The 17,321-nt window shown below is 36.9% G+C and overlaps 1 protein-coding gene across 3 annotated transcripts in view; it reads left to right on the top strand.

The window, feature by feature from the left end:
* The window catches only part of ADAM12 (ADAM metallopeptidase domain 12), a 181,515-nt gene extending 167,327 nt beyond the window's left edge, over positions 1-14,188 (top strand). For 2 of the 3 annotated variants that reach the window (XM_050711794.1, XM_035547504.2), the window contains exons 18-23: positions 1,324-1,432; positions 4,684-4,819; positions 5,474-5,582; positions 6,039-6,221; positions 10,319-10,446; positions 12,711-14,159. In XM_050711794.1, the coding sequence (XP_050567751.1) occupies positions 1,324-1,432; positions 4,684-4,819; positions 5,474-5,582; positions 6,039-6,221; positions 10,319-10,446; positions 12,711-12,771 (726 nt within the window). In that variant the 3' untranslated portion in view covers positions 12,772-14,159. Of the gene's footprint in view, positions 1-1,323; positions 1,433-4,683; positions 4,820-5,473; positions 5,583-6,038; positions 6,222-10,318; positions 10,447-12,710 lie in introns of all 3 variants that reach the window. The other variant, XM_035547503.2, reaches the window with a different exon arrangement.
* Positions 14,189-17,321: the final 3,133 nt, after the last annotated feature.

The following is a 17,321-nucleotide window of genomic DNA, read 5'->3' on the forward strand; positions in this document are numbered from 1 at the left end:
ATTTCATGGAAACATAGAAGGGAACTCCTGGAGTGCTTTAATTTAAAAAATAATGCTTAACAAATTATATTTTCAAATATCTTGCTGTTTTTGAAAAGTAAATCATTTCTTTTTGCATTTTGCATGACCATAGCAAGGCTAAGCTATGTGAAGAATGTTTTAATACACTGCAGACAGAGCCGGTATAGTTTTGCTGAAAGCCTTCCAGCTGACCTTGCCAGAAAATGCATATTTGCAAACTCTGTTAACTAACTCATGTCTTATAAATCCATCTATTGTGTAGCTTTTCCATGACGGTGGCCGATCAGTGTTGAACAGTGTTAGCACAGAATTAAGGACCACATTGATAACTAGCCCTAAGCCCCCCCAAAAAAATCTTAAAAATACATTTGAGCATCTACTTGCAACTGTGCTTTCTTTGTCCTGTGCAAGAAAAGTTTTGGCCTGTTCACTTTATGTACTCAGCTGACACAGCATGGACCACTAGCCCCAGTATTACTATCATAGTCACTACCTGGGTGTTAGCAAAAGGGAATAAAAAGCAGCCCTTCTTTTGCTGGGTGTTCCCACAGGAGCATGGGACCTCCTGTGAGAATAGCCAAGTCTACCAGCTCCTTTCTTCCATGCAGGGGGAACTGGCTATTGAAGATGTACTTTGGTCTCTTGGAGCTCTTTTACTCTGCAGGGAACGTTTGGTCAATCAGATCTCACTAGTTTTTCCTTAGCCCTGATAAAAACCACCAGAACATTGAGGACTGTATCTTTAAAGGCCATACAAATGTGATATGAGAGGAAGAGTTTCCTCTGCCCTTTCAGTTTCACACCTTCCAGCCACTGCTCCAACTGCTGGAGGGTCTGAGCAGTGGACAAATCAATGTGCAGTCTAACACAAGCCCTTGATGGGTAGGAGGATTCAAGTGGCAAAAGCTTTATGGTATTAACAATCTTGTTCCCGGGAAGGCAGAAGGAAAAGAAGTTAGAAAGCGGATAATGTTGCTGCTGGAGGCAAAGAGAATAAGACTTAAGAGGTGTGTGATTATCCTTATCGTGATTATTGAAGTTGTCAACTGGTGCAACTCAAACTATTACCTGCCACATAAATAATAATACTTTTTTTTTTTTCCTTGCTCTCTTGCCTTTGGAGTTTCTTTATGCCATCTTAGCTGTGACAAGGAGCAGATACCAGTACATCTCCTTTGTGACAGGCGCTTTATTTCTTTCAGCTGTATCACTATCTGATTAAGAGGCGGTATTGGCCAGTGCCCTTCTCAGATGTATAGTATAATACTTTTCATGTTAGGTCATCTTTCTTTTCTTTTGAAGGTCTGCAACAATAAAAAGAACTGTCACTGCGAGGCTGACTGGGCCCCCCCCTACTGTGACAAGCCAGGGTTTGGTGGCAGCGTGGACAGTGGGCCCATAAGGCAAGCAGGTGAGTAGCAATTCATGCTTTACCTGTCATTTCCATAATAAAGAACTGAAATAGAGAATGCCGTCTTGTGAGTAATGAGCTTGCGAGACTGGGATCGTCAGTAAAGTCTAATGGCTTATTCTAAATGCATTGGTGCCAGCTTGAAAATCTAGTGAAGCAAAACCAAAGCCAGCTGAGTCCATCGGTTTTCTTGCATAACTAAAGGCGCAGTGGTCCTGGTGAGTCTCATCTCCTGTCATCTTTCTCTTTTTTTCAAGATATGTGGTCATGTTTAGAAGCTCCCTGAAATGGTATTGATCTAAGCTGAGGGTGAGGAGCTAACTCCCACGCTCATGCTAGCCCTGTTGCCATGGTAGATGAACGTTGCAGTGCTCTGGATTCACGCTGAGATATGCCAGGCTCCGGAGCATTTTCCAAGAGTATCAGGATAGAACAACCCTATTGTATGCATGACCTGTTACTATAGCTGTGTGCCTAATGAAAACTCAATATATAGATTATATATGCAAAATTTTTGTATACTCAAAAATATATTTGATATTGTGCTTCTAAGAAGAATCGGCTTAAAACTACATATTTATAAATAACTTCCACATATTCACCAGGAGTTCCTTACCATATAATAATAGCAGGAGATGCACATTTTCTGTAATTCGTATTTCAGTTTCCACTTGTTCAGTCTGTAGAACATTGGCATCAGTATCTTACTTCATCTTTGGCCAGCCTCAGAAGGAATTATTTCTACACATGGTGCAATTTTATAGGATTTGATGATCATCACATGCCAATTTTTCTCCAGAGTACTGTAACTTTAGTGACTTCCATAGAGATATTTCTGATTTATTTCTGAGCAAGTGACAGGACCTGCAGTGTACTCATATATACGTATATAAGCTAAAACTTGCTGGAAAGTGATCTGCGAGTTTTCATATGAATAATGCTATTCAAAACCAAAATGGATTGTATTCTCTACATGCCAGATCCTGCAGTGAATTGTAATACTGGATTTATGACATCACAGTCATTTCCATTACAAAGCTATGCATTATGATTTCTCTGTTGAAATGTCTTTTTTTTTTTTTTTTTAAATACCTACCAACTGGTAAGATAGCAAAGAAACTGTGCTCAGGCACTGAACAAGTGTGATTACTTGTGTGCTAAATGTTTTTCTGTTAAGATATGCTCTAAAGCATTACAGTCCCTTTTCAGCTTATCTTGTATCAAAGTATCTAGGGAGCTGCAAAATATATTATTATAATGTGCTGCACAGACAAAGCTAACTGGAAAAGACAAATATAGGGTATCTTTTATAATTCTTGCATTTTGTCTTTTGGAAGCCAACGCTTCAATTTAACAGAAAACCATGTTAACAATAGCTTAATGCGGTGTGGTATTTTGGCCATTTTTCTCTAAAGACAGAGCTACATTCAATAATTCTGGGAATAAACAAATATGGAAATTGCTAGAGGACCTAATTTTCTATCCCTGACATTTGAATTTAAATATGAGCTCTTGATGGGGTGGTTTGGATTATGATTTGAGTAGTCTGCACATCTCTAAATCAAATTACAGAAGGATTAGATCAATAAAATACATTCATCTTAGTCAAACGTGGCACATGGTCTCATTAGTATTTAGTAACTGATTTTACCCAGCTGACTTGGAAGTAAACACATGTGTTTGACTCTATATTTTTCTTATAAAAAAGCCTTAAATATTTAATTGTTAGGTAGAGAAGTTAATTAATTTTAATTGCATAATCTGAGTTTATTAATTTTATTAATCTTTTAGAAATGGTGAGGGATTTGCTGTTCTGCAGTGCTACAGAGTAAAAATCGCAGCACTTCACGCCCCATCGAGACCCACGTGCAGCTTGTTGAGTCAGTGCTGCTGACTGTGTTCACCATTTCGGCGCGAGCTGAGGACAGTCGATGAGAGCCAGCTGGCTGAAATTCAATCAGGATAAGACCGAGACAGTGATGATAGGTTACCAGAGCAAAGATTAAAGATGCATCTCCTACTGTGGGAGTGTGCACTTTTTAGGTCGGCAGTCCTGCAAAATCACAACATCCTCTCCTCCAGGCGATGATCGTATCACATAGCAGCGGCTCTGATGCTTATGGCTTACCTCTTCCTAAAAATAAGGTTTGCTTTCAGCTGCAAGTCATCTAGTCAGGGCTTGCATCTCCACTGAGCCTCACTTAGGTCCCAGCACTGTACTTAACATAGTTTAAAGCACTCTGAAAACTGGAACAAGTACAGGAGGCTCCAGCCCCTGCCTAGGCAGCACATTCCTCTGAAAGCACACAGCCCCAGTGCTGAAGACACTCCTCCAGCTCCTTGCTTCCCTCCGGATTAGACTTGACAGCCACCTGGGCTGGACCACACCAGTCCAAGTGCAATGAAACCTCAGTTATAATGAAAATCTGGTTATAAAGGAGCCTAGGGCTGCTGCTTATTCATATTCAAGACATTGCACTTAACCCACACCATGAGCTAGGAGTTTCTGTCCTTCTTTCCTTCCTCTCCCTCCTACCCTGGAAGCAGACAGCCCATGAAGAAGGCACCAGCTGGCACTGCTGCAGCAATCGCTCTGGGGGTGTCCAGATGAGGCCAACAGCCCATGTACATTGTGGATCCCTTTTCAGATGATGTCTGAGCGGGACCTGAACACGAGGGACGAGGGAGTACACACAGATGCTCATGTTTGGACCAGATATGTGATAAGTCCATCCAAATTGGCCACTTCTGGTGTTGGCTTGCAAGGTCAAAAAGGCTAGTGCCTGTTCACCTGAGACCTTGTCTTTTCCAACGCCATGCTGCCACGTGGTTGTAGCTGCTGAAGTCAGAAAGTGATAGCAAACCATAGCTAACAAACTAACAGAATCGCACAATGCCACCACCAAGAATCACAACTGAGAGTTTCATTACTTCTTTTGAATATCTTGTTACCATTTTCTCGACTTTCTTCTAACCTTTGCTTTTTAAAATCATGACAGTTAAGGAGCAGACTGAGACTTTCTGATCAAACATATTTTAAATAACTTTTCCCCACTGCTAAAGAAACGACCTAAATTCAAGCATCAGGCTAGGAGAAATAAGAGTTTGAGTCTTTAGCACACAGTTTATTCACAGTCACCTGCACTGCAGCTAGAAAACCAGACAAGGCAGCCATGTCCTGCTCCATATATGTAACACATTTCAATAAAGATGGCTCCTAATAGAAGCAAACTCAATGTGTTTTGTTGCAGATAATAAGAGTTTAACCATAGGAGTGTTGATAACTATTCTGTGCCTTATCTTTGCTGGGTCAATCATGTATCTGAAAAGGAAGACTTTCATGAGATTACTGTTTACAAGTAAGAAGACAACAATAGAGAAACTAAGGTATGATCATTTTGCCTAATTATACTGCCTGTTATTATTATCTTTAAAGATATTAGTAAAAAATAGCTGTAAACATGGCAAATCTCATCTTAGTGTTCATCACAGAATGGTCTGAATATCTTTTAGAAAGAGCCAGCCTTAAAAATATTCACCCAGTAGTATCAGCAGAATTTTTCCTGGTTTAACTTTACTGATTGTCAGTAACAATGTGGGTTTTGGTTTGACTACATACCTCTTTTTTGTGATTAAAAAAAAAAAAGTTCAAAATCGAAGGAAGTTTTAACCTTCATATTCATTTGCTTGAAATAGTATCATTATATTGCACGGCCTTTTATCTAAACTCAGTCGAGTGAGCTGAAACTTTCATATTTGAGGTCATTACTGTTTAAATGCTAGATTCATTAGAAGAGTCTCTTGGGTGTTACAAAGCTGCATTTCCACAGATTGCAGAAGCTAATTTAACAGACTACTGGTTTCAAAAAAATCAATATTTATTTTTATTCTTGCAGGAGCACTAGAGAATTTTTACTTTCCTTGTTTACTACAAAAAGTCAGAAAGTCCTTGCAAAATCTCATTCTGAAAAGAGGTTACTGTTTTAAAAAAATGCTATAAAGTAGAATGTCGTGTTCAATAAATATATGCTTGTATTGCAGGTCTGTGAGTCCAGCAAGGCCTTCCAGTTTGTCTGAGCCTAATCACATTCACACCACATCTCTCAGTAAAAATCTCATCATGAAGCCACAAAATACAAACATACCAAAAGTAAGTCCCTAGGTAGTTAAAAAAAAAAAAAAAAAAAAATCTGTTTTGGATCTCATTTAAGTAATTTATTCTAAATCAATTACATGACATCAGTACATACTGATATCACATAGAACTAAAACATGTAAAATGGGAGAAGGAGGCCTCAGAATACAGTAATGGCTTCCAGGTTTTGCACAGGTGCGGATGTTAAGCACATGAAATAAATTGTTCAGTCTTTGGGACAGAGCCAGCTGCTTTACACCAGAACACCACATCTAAATGGTGAAGGATTAGTGCTTCAGCAGGACTATGGAAGCTGTTAATTACTGTTCTGGTTGCAGGGGAGGTGTCAAAGGTAGATGAAAGCAGAGCAGAAGAGAAAAGCAAGTGAATAACATGGGTTTTTAAGCAGTAATGCTTGTATCAACTGCTGAAGTTTATAGCTGTTTTCTGGGGTTGGGGTTATTTCTGCAGAGAGACGGCCCGAGACGACCGCTGCCGTATCAGATCGTTGACATTAGCAACCCCGTGAAGACGGATGATTTGCCACCATTAAAAACGCCGCAGCGAGTCCTGCCACCCCTTCCCCAGCTGCCCTGTCATCAAGCTGTGCCTGAAAGACCCTTGCCAGCTAAACCCTCGCTGAGGTTCTCCCAGGTAACCACAGATTTTCTTTTAACTTCCCTTCTGTTTAACATTGAGTGGGTGAATATCTGCACGTGATGAATAGGAATTCAGCAATTTTCTCATCTATCCCATTAGCCTAATATTTTCTTTATACTTTACACACTGTTAAGAATGTGGCATAGATAATTTAATAAAGATTCCTTAAGCTCCCATTTTGCTCCAGAAGGTTATACTGGCTTCTGCCAGCTGTGGCAGCAATCCTAAGGATGAGGATTCTGGAATCTCTTTCCCCCACTCAGAAGACACAGCAGTACGAACAAGTTCCACATTAGGGGCATACACAAGCTCGTCTTGCCTGCTGCCCAACCAGAGAGGAAGCTACAGGGGTTGTTAGCAAGCTAACACCCAGCCTGAACCGTCCCTGTCGCAACTTCAAGACATTTATTTAATATAGATAGCAGTTAAAGTATTCCTTCAACACTAATTCCTTGGAACCACATCCACCAGGTCATCAAGAGAAAGCACTTGAAAAAACATTGCTACATACTTAATATCACCTAGGTGCTCTGTTGCAGAGCACTGTAGAAGAGTAGAGAAAACCATTCACTTTCTGTATGCCTTCACATCTGCCTCAGTTTCAGTCTAGTTCTCCCATCTGAGAGATATATCTGAACACAAGCTACTTTCCTGCTGCTCCTGGCTTACAGCATTGGTAGCTAAGGCACAATGGTATACTATAAGACAAGTCTTTTTCCCTCTAGTGACTGTAGAGACCGAAATGAATGGATTAGTATTTTACAGTAAGCTTTCCTTCTAGATGCAAGTAAAATAGTTAATAAAAAAAAAAAAAGAAGAAAAAGAAAAAACAGCAAATTAACTGTTGCCAAGTTTAACATTTAACAATCTTTTGACTGATAAACAGTGTCTTCTTCTTTCAGATGCTCTCATGAGGCAAACATACTTTATTTATGGGCCAGATTCACAATCAATATAAATCAGCACAGCACCACTGAATCAAGAACACTGTGCAGGTTTACACAAACCATGCGTTCAGTCCATGCATTCTGATTTGATCACTTCCAAACTTCCAATTGGTTTTGCTACAGGTTGCATTCAAGTGCAATTTCTGATACTGTTATCTTATTACTAAAATATATCATGTATTTTACAGGTCAGCCTTATTACAGGAAATATGGCTTCGTATTTTCATTTTTTCTCCACTAAATTGGAGCTGGGCTCACCTTCTGCTCTTTTTGCCACAGTTATTCTTGTTAATACCTGTCCTATGTCACCTCAGGCTAGCTTCAGACACAGTGGGCTAATACAGATGAAGTTTTTATCTAAATAGACTGAAGAAGGCAACCTTTCTCACTCAGTGCATTCCAGGCAAGAAACTTCTCCCAATTGCTTATTCAAAAACATATCAGTGAAACAAATTTAAGCTACACACGCCTGATGACTTTGTAGGCTCTCTGGGTGAAAACCGTGTTTTCCTCTCAGTTTGCCACATTAGGCCTGTCAAGCCACTTTTCTGCCTCTTTAAGTATACTAACTCAAGGACAGCATTTTTACAAACTCTAGGGGGGGAAAAAAAATAAATCAGATGTTTGGCTGGTCCCCATCAGAGTTACATTGGTAGTATGACTGCTGCTTGAACATCTTCCAGAAGAAACATCCATGTGAGTAGCTAACAGGACTGAAAGAATTAGCTCAGATTAAGTGTCCAAGGTTACCTACATGCTGAGCCATGAGAAGATGCTCATTCCATGGCTGAGTCCAGCTGAACACCTGTTCCAGATGAGACCACGTGGATTAGCCGTTTCACCCAACTTCCCCTATAAAAAAGGGTGGGGAAAAAAAATTTTAAAAAAAAAGGCAACCGATCCAATCCCATTAGTTCTAAGCTGCTCAGAAAGTCTTTCATTCCCTACTCTCAGGTATTACAAGTGATGATTAGACGCAGGGCACAGCTAATAGGTACTAAGAACAAACAAACTGGGACAGTTTTCCTCTCTTTTTGTTCATTCACCCTTACCAGATCTTAAGCTCTTCAGACCAAGCTTTGCTTCTCTAGACTGCTGAGTGTGCATCAGTTCCCTTTCCCTGTTACGGTACCTAATGCTCCCTTCTAATTGAATAGTGAATACAAATCATGCAATAACAATTAAGTACTGATCAAGCAAACAGCTGAATACTCACGTGATCAGACTAATTCAGGTGATTAATCATGTAAAAGTACTCAAGGGAAAAGACTGCTTTTGTGGAGGCAGTCAGGGGAATAAAGGCTTTAAAGTGTTCAAAGACACATTCCTTGTTGCTGTCTTTATGCTGCTGTTGTTTCTGTGTTTTACTTCTTTTTCTTTTTAAAAATGCTGCACCACTCAAGGTGATGATGCTGCAAATAAAGTTGTATATAACTTTCCATGTAATAAACATAGTGACTTTTAAAAGCTTAATTTTTACTGTAAAGTTAAATCAATTATTAAAAAGTTACCACTTTCTACTGCTAACTTTTTCCATATTGGTATACTTTACTTCAAAATACACATTAAGGTTTCATTGTGTAAGAAATTTAGTGCACAAAGTAAGCTTTGCTAAGAAATCCTGATGGTAAGATTTCTTAACAGTTTTAGGGTTGTCTAGTTCTGTATTACTGGAAAGGACTGTGTTTTGAAGAACTTCCTTTGCTAGTGTTTAATTAAGCTCTGTGACTTTCTGCAGGACAGCTCTGCGCGATAAAGCTACACTGAGTATTAACAAGCAGATATTTATTTCAGCATTTACCAGGCCTGATTATTTCAAGAATATTTGCAATATTTTTCTCCCCCCACGATGGAGCTTTTCCTTACTCACAAGCTGCTTATAGCAAAATGTTTTTCTTGTTTTGTCATGGAAGAAGTTCTGGATGCTGGTCAAGACTAATTTTTACACAGAATATGAGATTTGGCTACTACAATAAGTTAAAATAAGTTTTGTTTTTCATGTTGCTATTTCTCATTCACTCAGGAACCAGTACATCCTATGCTAACAGTAAAAAGAAACACAACATTATATACAGCTTTAAAGTGTAGCTTATGGTAAATTTGAAATGATTACATACAATATAGATTTAGTTAAGGTCTAAGTTTTGCTTTTTAAAAAAAAAATAAATCAAAATGCTTACTGATAGCCACCCTGCACTTCCTTTTTTAGAGTCAACATTTATCACAAAAAGAAAACAAAGGGATGCTCAGTATGAATAACTAAAACTTGTACTTTATTTGTGAGTAATTCATGCCACTTGTTTTCATAACATCCTTCAGGAGATCTTTAACTAAATTATGCATGTAAACTTCTCTTGTTTCTTTTTGGTCAACTTTACTTGTGAGAGTTATGGCAAACTAATAGTGATGAGTAAAATCACTCTGTGCAATGTTTTTAGAGAAAGCGTGACAATGCAGTTTGAATAGTAGATGGATCTGGAGGTTTTGGATACATTGGAGAGTCTTTGTGCGACCTGAGCAAGTCATTTAATCTTTCCCAGTTCTTCAAGATGAAGACCACAGATAGATACACTACCCTGTTTGCAGGGTTTCAAGGACCACACAGAAAAGAAATTAGCTCAAGCCCGATAGCTGATGACTTCTGTTCCTTATTAATAAATCGTTTAATTCCACAAAATAAAAGCATAGCAGCATCTCTAAACAAAAGTTTCCACAGATGCTCCCAATTCAAACCAGACTTGAGCAGTTTGCTTCTGTGGTCATCTAAACTTGTATTTTAAAGTAATTTCTAGTATTTCCACCTTTATATACATGCACGTATATATATTTTATTTTTTACAACTGTATGTTTTCATGTTCTTTATTTCCTAAAAATTAATCATTAATTTCAGTATGGATGCATCCAGTGTTTTTGAACTAAAAAATAATAATAAATAAATAAATAAATAAGCAGAAACAAAATCCCTAAAGCTTTGTTTTAAAATGTAGGTGCCTCTTTACCCGAAATACATTATGGCTTACTCCTCTAAATATATCTGGTCACAAGTACACTGAACTTATCCTTGCTCTAGCTCAGTAGTTGCTATATTAAATCCATTATGTCAATTATAAAGACTAATACGATGACCTTGTGTTTTATAACAGGAAAACCACAAGCCAAACCCCCCTCGGAAGCCTCTACCAGCAGATCCTCTGAACAAAGCTCGTTATAACAGTGCATGCACCCCAGTGCTTGGACACACAAAAGCTGTGCCTCCCATTACTCCTGTAAGGTTAGTTCTCATCAAAATGGCTTGGCTTGTAGCACTCAGTTCAATAAGGCAGGCCTAAAATGACTTAAAGCAGATCCTCTGCACTCTGAGGAGATATGCTCTGCTGTAACTATTGCTGAGGGCTATGTGACAAACATTTTCTACCTGCTCATATAAAAGCATGCAGTATTGGACTGATTCCCAACAAGAATATATTAGCACAATTGCACTGACTTCCACAGGACTATGAGAATTTATAACGCATATGGAGGTCTTACTGGAAGCATCTGACAAAAACACTGCCCAATTACTACTTGCAATTCCTTGGAAGAGAAAGGAGTTAATAAGTACCAGTTTCAGAAAACTCTTGGAGAAAAAAAAAAAATCCCACTTAGCCAGCCCCCTTACAGAATTAGGTTGAGAACCAAGTGCTGCTCTTAAAATTTGCCACCAATGAAAGCAATTTTCTGCTCACACATTTCACAGTAGAACATCACTTTAAATCGTCTGAAAATAATACCCCAAATATTCAGAAAACACATAAGTTATATACATCCAAAAAGGAATGTTAAGGATAAAAATTAAAAATCTAGACGTGAAATGACTATCCCTACTAGTGATGGAGGGGGAATAATCAAGATTTAAAGGCTCAGCAATGCATACAAGTCCTGCGTATGAATTATTTTACTAGAATAAAAACATCTTATTGGCAAGCACTCCTTGTAAAGAGGTTTTGCCATTATTTTATATTCCAAAATTATCAGAAGGTAATCCATTCCATAATGGTAATGAAGTTGAAAGAATGAGGAATGCAGGGATTTCATTATATAGGAAAGAGCATGTTGGTGTGTATACAAACATATAAGTATGTAAATGAAAGAATACATAGTAATTAAATTGGATAGGAAACTAAAAAAAAAAACAGGTAAATGGTTGCAGCAGAGGTTTTCAGTAGGTCTACTATGTCATAAAGGCAGATTCTGTGGCTTCTATTTTGACAAAAAATAAAGAAAGCTTGAGTTTTGAAAACTAAACAAAAAATGCTGTTAGGCAGTGAAGTCCAAACTCTTTACATGATGAAAACTATGTGTCAAGATTATTCTTTGGATCTGTATAGTCCCTAGAGAAATATAGGCAAGAAGCAAACAATTTAGTTGTAGGTAAACTCTGATATGCCAAATCATAGGTCTCAGCAGCACAGAAAGCTTTAACAATCCTGTCAAACTTCTTTTAAAGTATGCATTCCCATACCCCACTGTCCAAAAGGATCATACAATGATATTACACGACAGTATTGTACTATGAGACAGACTTGCCATTTTTTTGAGCATTAGCTTGTAGCAAACTTACAGATTTCCTTCCATCTTTTTGTTGCTGCTTTCTGAGATTAGTCGCTTTCTGGTAACAGAATATTTCATATGTCAAGACTTTTTAAAATTGATTTTTCACAGGTCCATACTAATTGTACAATAATTAATTATTGAATATCACCATTTTCTCCTTCTCTAATAAACATCCAGCCTTAGATGGATTCCTCTTAGAGATTGCGTACAAAGCTGTATCTAAAATTTCTGACTTTGCTACTATTGACTGTTTAAACAACAATTCCAATTGTTTTAGGGAAAAAAAAGTTGAAGTCATTGTTATTTTCTTGCCCAATGGTCTTCAGCTTCCTATGAATAAAAAGTGAGCTGCAGAGAAGATAAAAGTAGTATTTTAAGCCACAGGAATTCTGCTAGTGAGGCACTTAACATTGCTCAAAAAAATTAAAAATAGAATCTAGTTAGTTTCCTAATACTTCTAGCAAAAAGACCATAAGAATGCACTTTGATTAAGTTCCTGGCTGTGCCTTCTAGTAAGATAATCTGAAAGTAATAATACTTCCAGCTGACTGCTTTCACTGCTTTAAACCAACTGCTACTCTGCTACCTTTAGTAGAGTTTTTGAAGGGGTGCAAAATTGGTGAGCACCTGCAAAAGTAAAGTGTTTAAAGGACAACACCTGAACACTGAGATAGCTTATCCCACTGGCCAGGCATCAATTACCACCTGAGCCCAAGGGAGGAGTCTGTGGGTACCAATTCTCTATCTAGAGGGTATGTGAGTAAGCTGTAAGGTGTCAGATCTTGTCCCAGTACAGCAGCCCCATGCTATTTGCCTGAAGTTAGATTCGATAGCACTCGCTGAGAGGTTTTACCATTCCTCTACATGCCTCAAGCACAGCGCTGGCCGTGAGAACTACCAACAGTTTAAATAACGATTTGCTCTTTTCTTTCTTTCCAACAGACCTGCTCCTAAGCATCCACCACAGGTATCCAGGTCCAGCAACACTGCTGATGTGAAATGACTAGGAAATCTGACACCTTTATTATAAAAAGTGAAGACAGAAGTTTGCACTATCTTTAAACTCCAGCTGGAGTTCATTTTTATAACAATACTTAGAATTTTAATGTTTAAAACAGCATTATTTTTAAGAATTCTGAGCTACTGCCTTTGGTGCTGTGCTGTGCTATGGTGCTCTGTATACTTGCTCAGGTACTTGTAAATTATTAATTTATGTTGAATATTTATTACAGTGCAGTGCACTGTAGTAGATATTTTTACCATAGCTGAGTTTTCCTAAAAAGGAAGCCTTTTTTTTTTTTTTTGTAATATTTCAATGAACTTGAATAATTCTGCTCTATTGGTCCTATGTAGGGTGTTTAGTTTTGATGAATCAAATGTATAAACAAATCAATCTCAATGGTTCATAGAAAACTCTTGAATAAGTGTGTCAGGGTAAAAAAAATCTCCTGAAACATGGTGAAATGTCCAATATTGCACACAGATGTGGAATGTGTGTTCTTACCAAAGTATCACTCAGCATTAGCAGTTGTACTGTAATTTCAGTTTTCACGTTGCTGTTTGAAATGGTCAAGAAATCTGTGCTAAGAGAGAACGTCTTCTTTTTGGACAAGTTCTCTCACTGAAGAAGTACTGTATATCACAAAGCTGTATTTTTTAACCGCATTTTCCTCAAATACAACGTGGTTAGTACATATTGATGCAGATATCAGGCCTTCCAGTGTCATTACCTTTCTGATGCTTTGGTAATTAAATTCAACCAATACTGTGTAAGGTATCTCACTATGTTACATGCCTATACTGTTTAGACTGACAACAGATTACACATAAGGGGTGGGGGGAAGCCAAGCATTACAAAGTTGCATTTTAAAAATCAATTATTATACTTAATTTCTTTTGCCTCATTGCTCTGCTTATCAACTGTATTTTGCATATTTACTACTGTTTTGTATTAACTAAAATATTGTTCTGGGTTTCTTACTTTTCAAATCGAAATACATATTTTAGAACACGGACTTTGGTTATCCTAAGACATGGAAATAAAGTTTCATCTCTTTACTATTTACTACTGTTTTGTATTTAACTTCTAAAATATTGTTCTGGGTTTCTTAATTTTCTAAGCAAAATACATATTTTAGAACGTGGACTTTGGTATCCTAAGACATGGAAACAAAATTTCATCTCTTTATTGTGTAGTAACATTACATCTGATCTCTTCTGTACCTTCTCAGTAGCACTGCTGAATACAGTTGTTTCACGTATGCTGTAATAAAAACAATTTTCAAATATCAGTTGAAATAGAGGGAGAAGGAGCTATTTTACATTACCTTACATAGGTTAGTTTCCTCATTGCCTGTATTTTGTTGTTGTTGTTCTTTAAGCAAAAATAAAAGCATTGCTAGAAACTTGGATATCATTTCAGTAAGTGTAATTGCATTTAATTTTCCCACTTATTCCCCATTGTGGCAACATAGCACTCATGTTTATGGATAAACTAAATATACAAAAATAAACCATAGTTTACTTTGTCGCTAGCTAGAAAAATAAACCACAAGAAAACACAAAAGCATTCAATTCTTAAAGAAACCACAATAGCGACATCGGTGCTTCATGGACGGAGAACTACCAACTATAAAGTAGGATGCCAGCCTACCCTAGGCTTGGCAGTGCAGTGGAAAACAAAGTTTCCAGGTAATATTGAGAATGTGTAGATGATTATTTTTGTGTATTTGAGCTATTGTATTGTATTGTATTGAGCTAGTGTATTTAAAACACTAGTTTTTTCTGTCAGAAGTAGCATATATCTAAAACGGGCTGTAGAGGGGGAAGGAACATCTATGTGTTATACATGGCTAAAGCTAGCAATTTCCAGTCTTTTGGAAAAAAATCATAATTCCTTATCCAAAAGGAAAGCTAGCAAAACCAAACATACGGTAAACTTAAAACCAATAAAATGTAGTTATTGGCATACTTCAAGCTGATTTTTTAATAGCAAAAGTGAGGAGTAGGTATATATACAGTAATCATATAATCTGGAATCCTTCCAATTAGCAGATATGCAAATATATTTAATACATACGCAGATACAAAATACTCCAGACCAAAAAGGATCTATAGCTTTTGGAGGTGGAGGAAAAAAAATAAATAAAATAATAATAATAATAAAAAGTTATTAAATGCTTCTTTTGTTTAGATATATATATAATTTTTTCCCCCAGGATGTGAGTAGTAGCTGACTGTGATTTTTTTCATACAAAATTAGTGTCTTTCTGATTAGACATGCAGGTGTCATGTAAAATTCCATTGCAAAAACCATATGAATGGTTTCACATTCTTAGGGACAGTGTAAGCAAACAAATTACCATGGGATACACCAGGATGTGAAATTGAACATTTGTTAGTCTCTGACAGCTGCTCAGCGTATGGACCTGCAGTATCTGGTTTCAAGAAAGTGGTGTCAACGCAGGCTTTAAGCCTGTCGTAATATATTCAACTATCTCTGTGCTCAGTAAACTTCCAATTCTATATTACCTTCAAAAATATACAACATCCTTTAAATCTTCAGTTTTTATGGTGACCCACATCTCTTCCTGGGAGAGATCTTCTGAACAGAGCATGCTGATGTCTCCTCATCCTTTCTGACTATCTCCCATGCACATATTCCAGACTCCTCCCTCAGCAGGACACATGAGGTTCCTGATCCAGATAAGTCTCCTTTCCAGAGGCAGGCAAGAACACAATGTGCTCTCCCTAAAGCAGTGCATGACAATGCTGCTCTTATGCTAATCAACAGAACAGTAAGTACAAAACACCATAAAAGAAAATGAATAAATACACAGTAAACAAAAAGAAAATTGCATATTTACCTCCTTACCCACCACCAAATCTCTTGGGTTTAGTATTCGTAGATTAAAAAAAAATAAAATCTATTATCAGAGTAACATTTTTTTATTTTTTTTTAATTCCCTGGTATCTTTTGAGAGCCTTTTCAAAGGCTCAAAAAATAAAAAGAAATGTAGCTTTTTTCTTAGTTTCAATTCTACCTTCTTCTGATCATTTGAGTATACAATATTATCTTTTATTAAATTCCAATCAAGTAACTGAATTATTGAATTTAACTATGAAGTATCCCATATCAGTAAGCAAATCCATTCTTTATTTTAGAAAATTCCTTTGAAATCTAATTTTATAAACTGAGTAATGCTCATTTCATCCTGCACATCGACCTTCCTTCCAGATAACTATACCACAAATTATGAAAAGATAAAGCTGTCCCATACGCTACAGGTAGCCACACTTTTTATGTAATTCTTTTGAGAGAAGCATTAAAAATCTAGAGTATGTTGAGATAACATTTTCAACTCATGGAATTCAGTTAGTTTGGAAGCAGAATATCTAGTGGCATTATCACAACAAAGATTTGTTTCTTTTTGAGAAGCTCCCCCCCCACACTTTTGTTTTTTTTAAACTCTAGACAAATAGGATGGTCTTCTAACTTGAGATATACCTATCTGCACAAGGATGGCTTTAAGGGACTTTGAAAAAAAGAAGCATTATACAGGTACTCTGTGTCTGTACAAACAAACAATACATTTTTAATGCTTTATTACATCTTACTTTTACATATCTGAATTTATATCCTTTAATGTATTTATGAATACACACCTTTCTGGCATATACCATCAGCACAAGAATAATTTTATGTATTTTTAAATAAAACATTAAGAAATGTGACCTGTGATTGTGAACAATAAAACTAAGAGCAGGAATAAAAATCATTTTAGAAACACTTTAAGGCAGGCTATCTGAAAATACAGCATATTTTAATTTGAAAAGGTGCTATCGTTAAAAAATGTAGGAATGGTGAGTAATTTTAACAGTTTAATATACCACTGCAGGCTGTTTGGCTCGGTATGAATGCAGATAAACCAGCACACCATTTTTTATGAGCCATTCGTTTACAATCCATCAGTTAACCTCCAGTTTGCTAAACTTTTCACCATCATTGCTCTGTAGCCAGATTTTACCAATGTAGTAGGTTTTAACTTGTGGAATCTTCCACTTGAAGGTACTTAATCAAAACCAATCTGATAATTTGATAGCTGAGCAATCTGCTCATTATTAAGTACTCTCTCTCAATAAACACGTTCCTAACTGTATTTGCTGTTTTCCTTACATAATTACCCAAATAGTTAAGAAAATGCAAGAATTTTCTCAACATAAAATACAACATGCTAGAAGAAAAGCACATCTTTCTCCATGTAAGCCATTTTAAAAAGCTCCCACCTCTCTGTCCTGCGGGTTTTGGCAACTTTGCAAGTGCAGGGGAATCATTACCTACAAACCCTTTCCATTGTAGAAAACGTAAGCTATGCATAAGTAGTACTTTTATTGTGTGCTATTTATGTGTGAAGGACCTTTGTGGGCAAAAATAAACATCTGATTAGGTAATATATTAGATAATGCTTTATTTGGAGAAAAGGGCCATTAACAAAAAAAAAGGCAACATTAATTCTGCATTTTTCAATGCTTGACTTTGCAATCATGATGTTA

The sequence above is a fragment of the Cygnus atratus genome, chromosome 7 (assembly GCF_013377495.2).
Source record: "Cygnus atratus isolate AKBS03 ecotype Queensland, Australia chromosome 7, CAtr_DNAZoo_HiC_assembly, whole genome shotgun sequence".
NCBI lineage: Eukaryota > Metazoa > Chordata > Aves > Anseriformes > Anatidae > Cygnus > Cygnus atratus.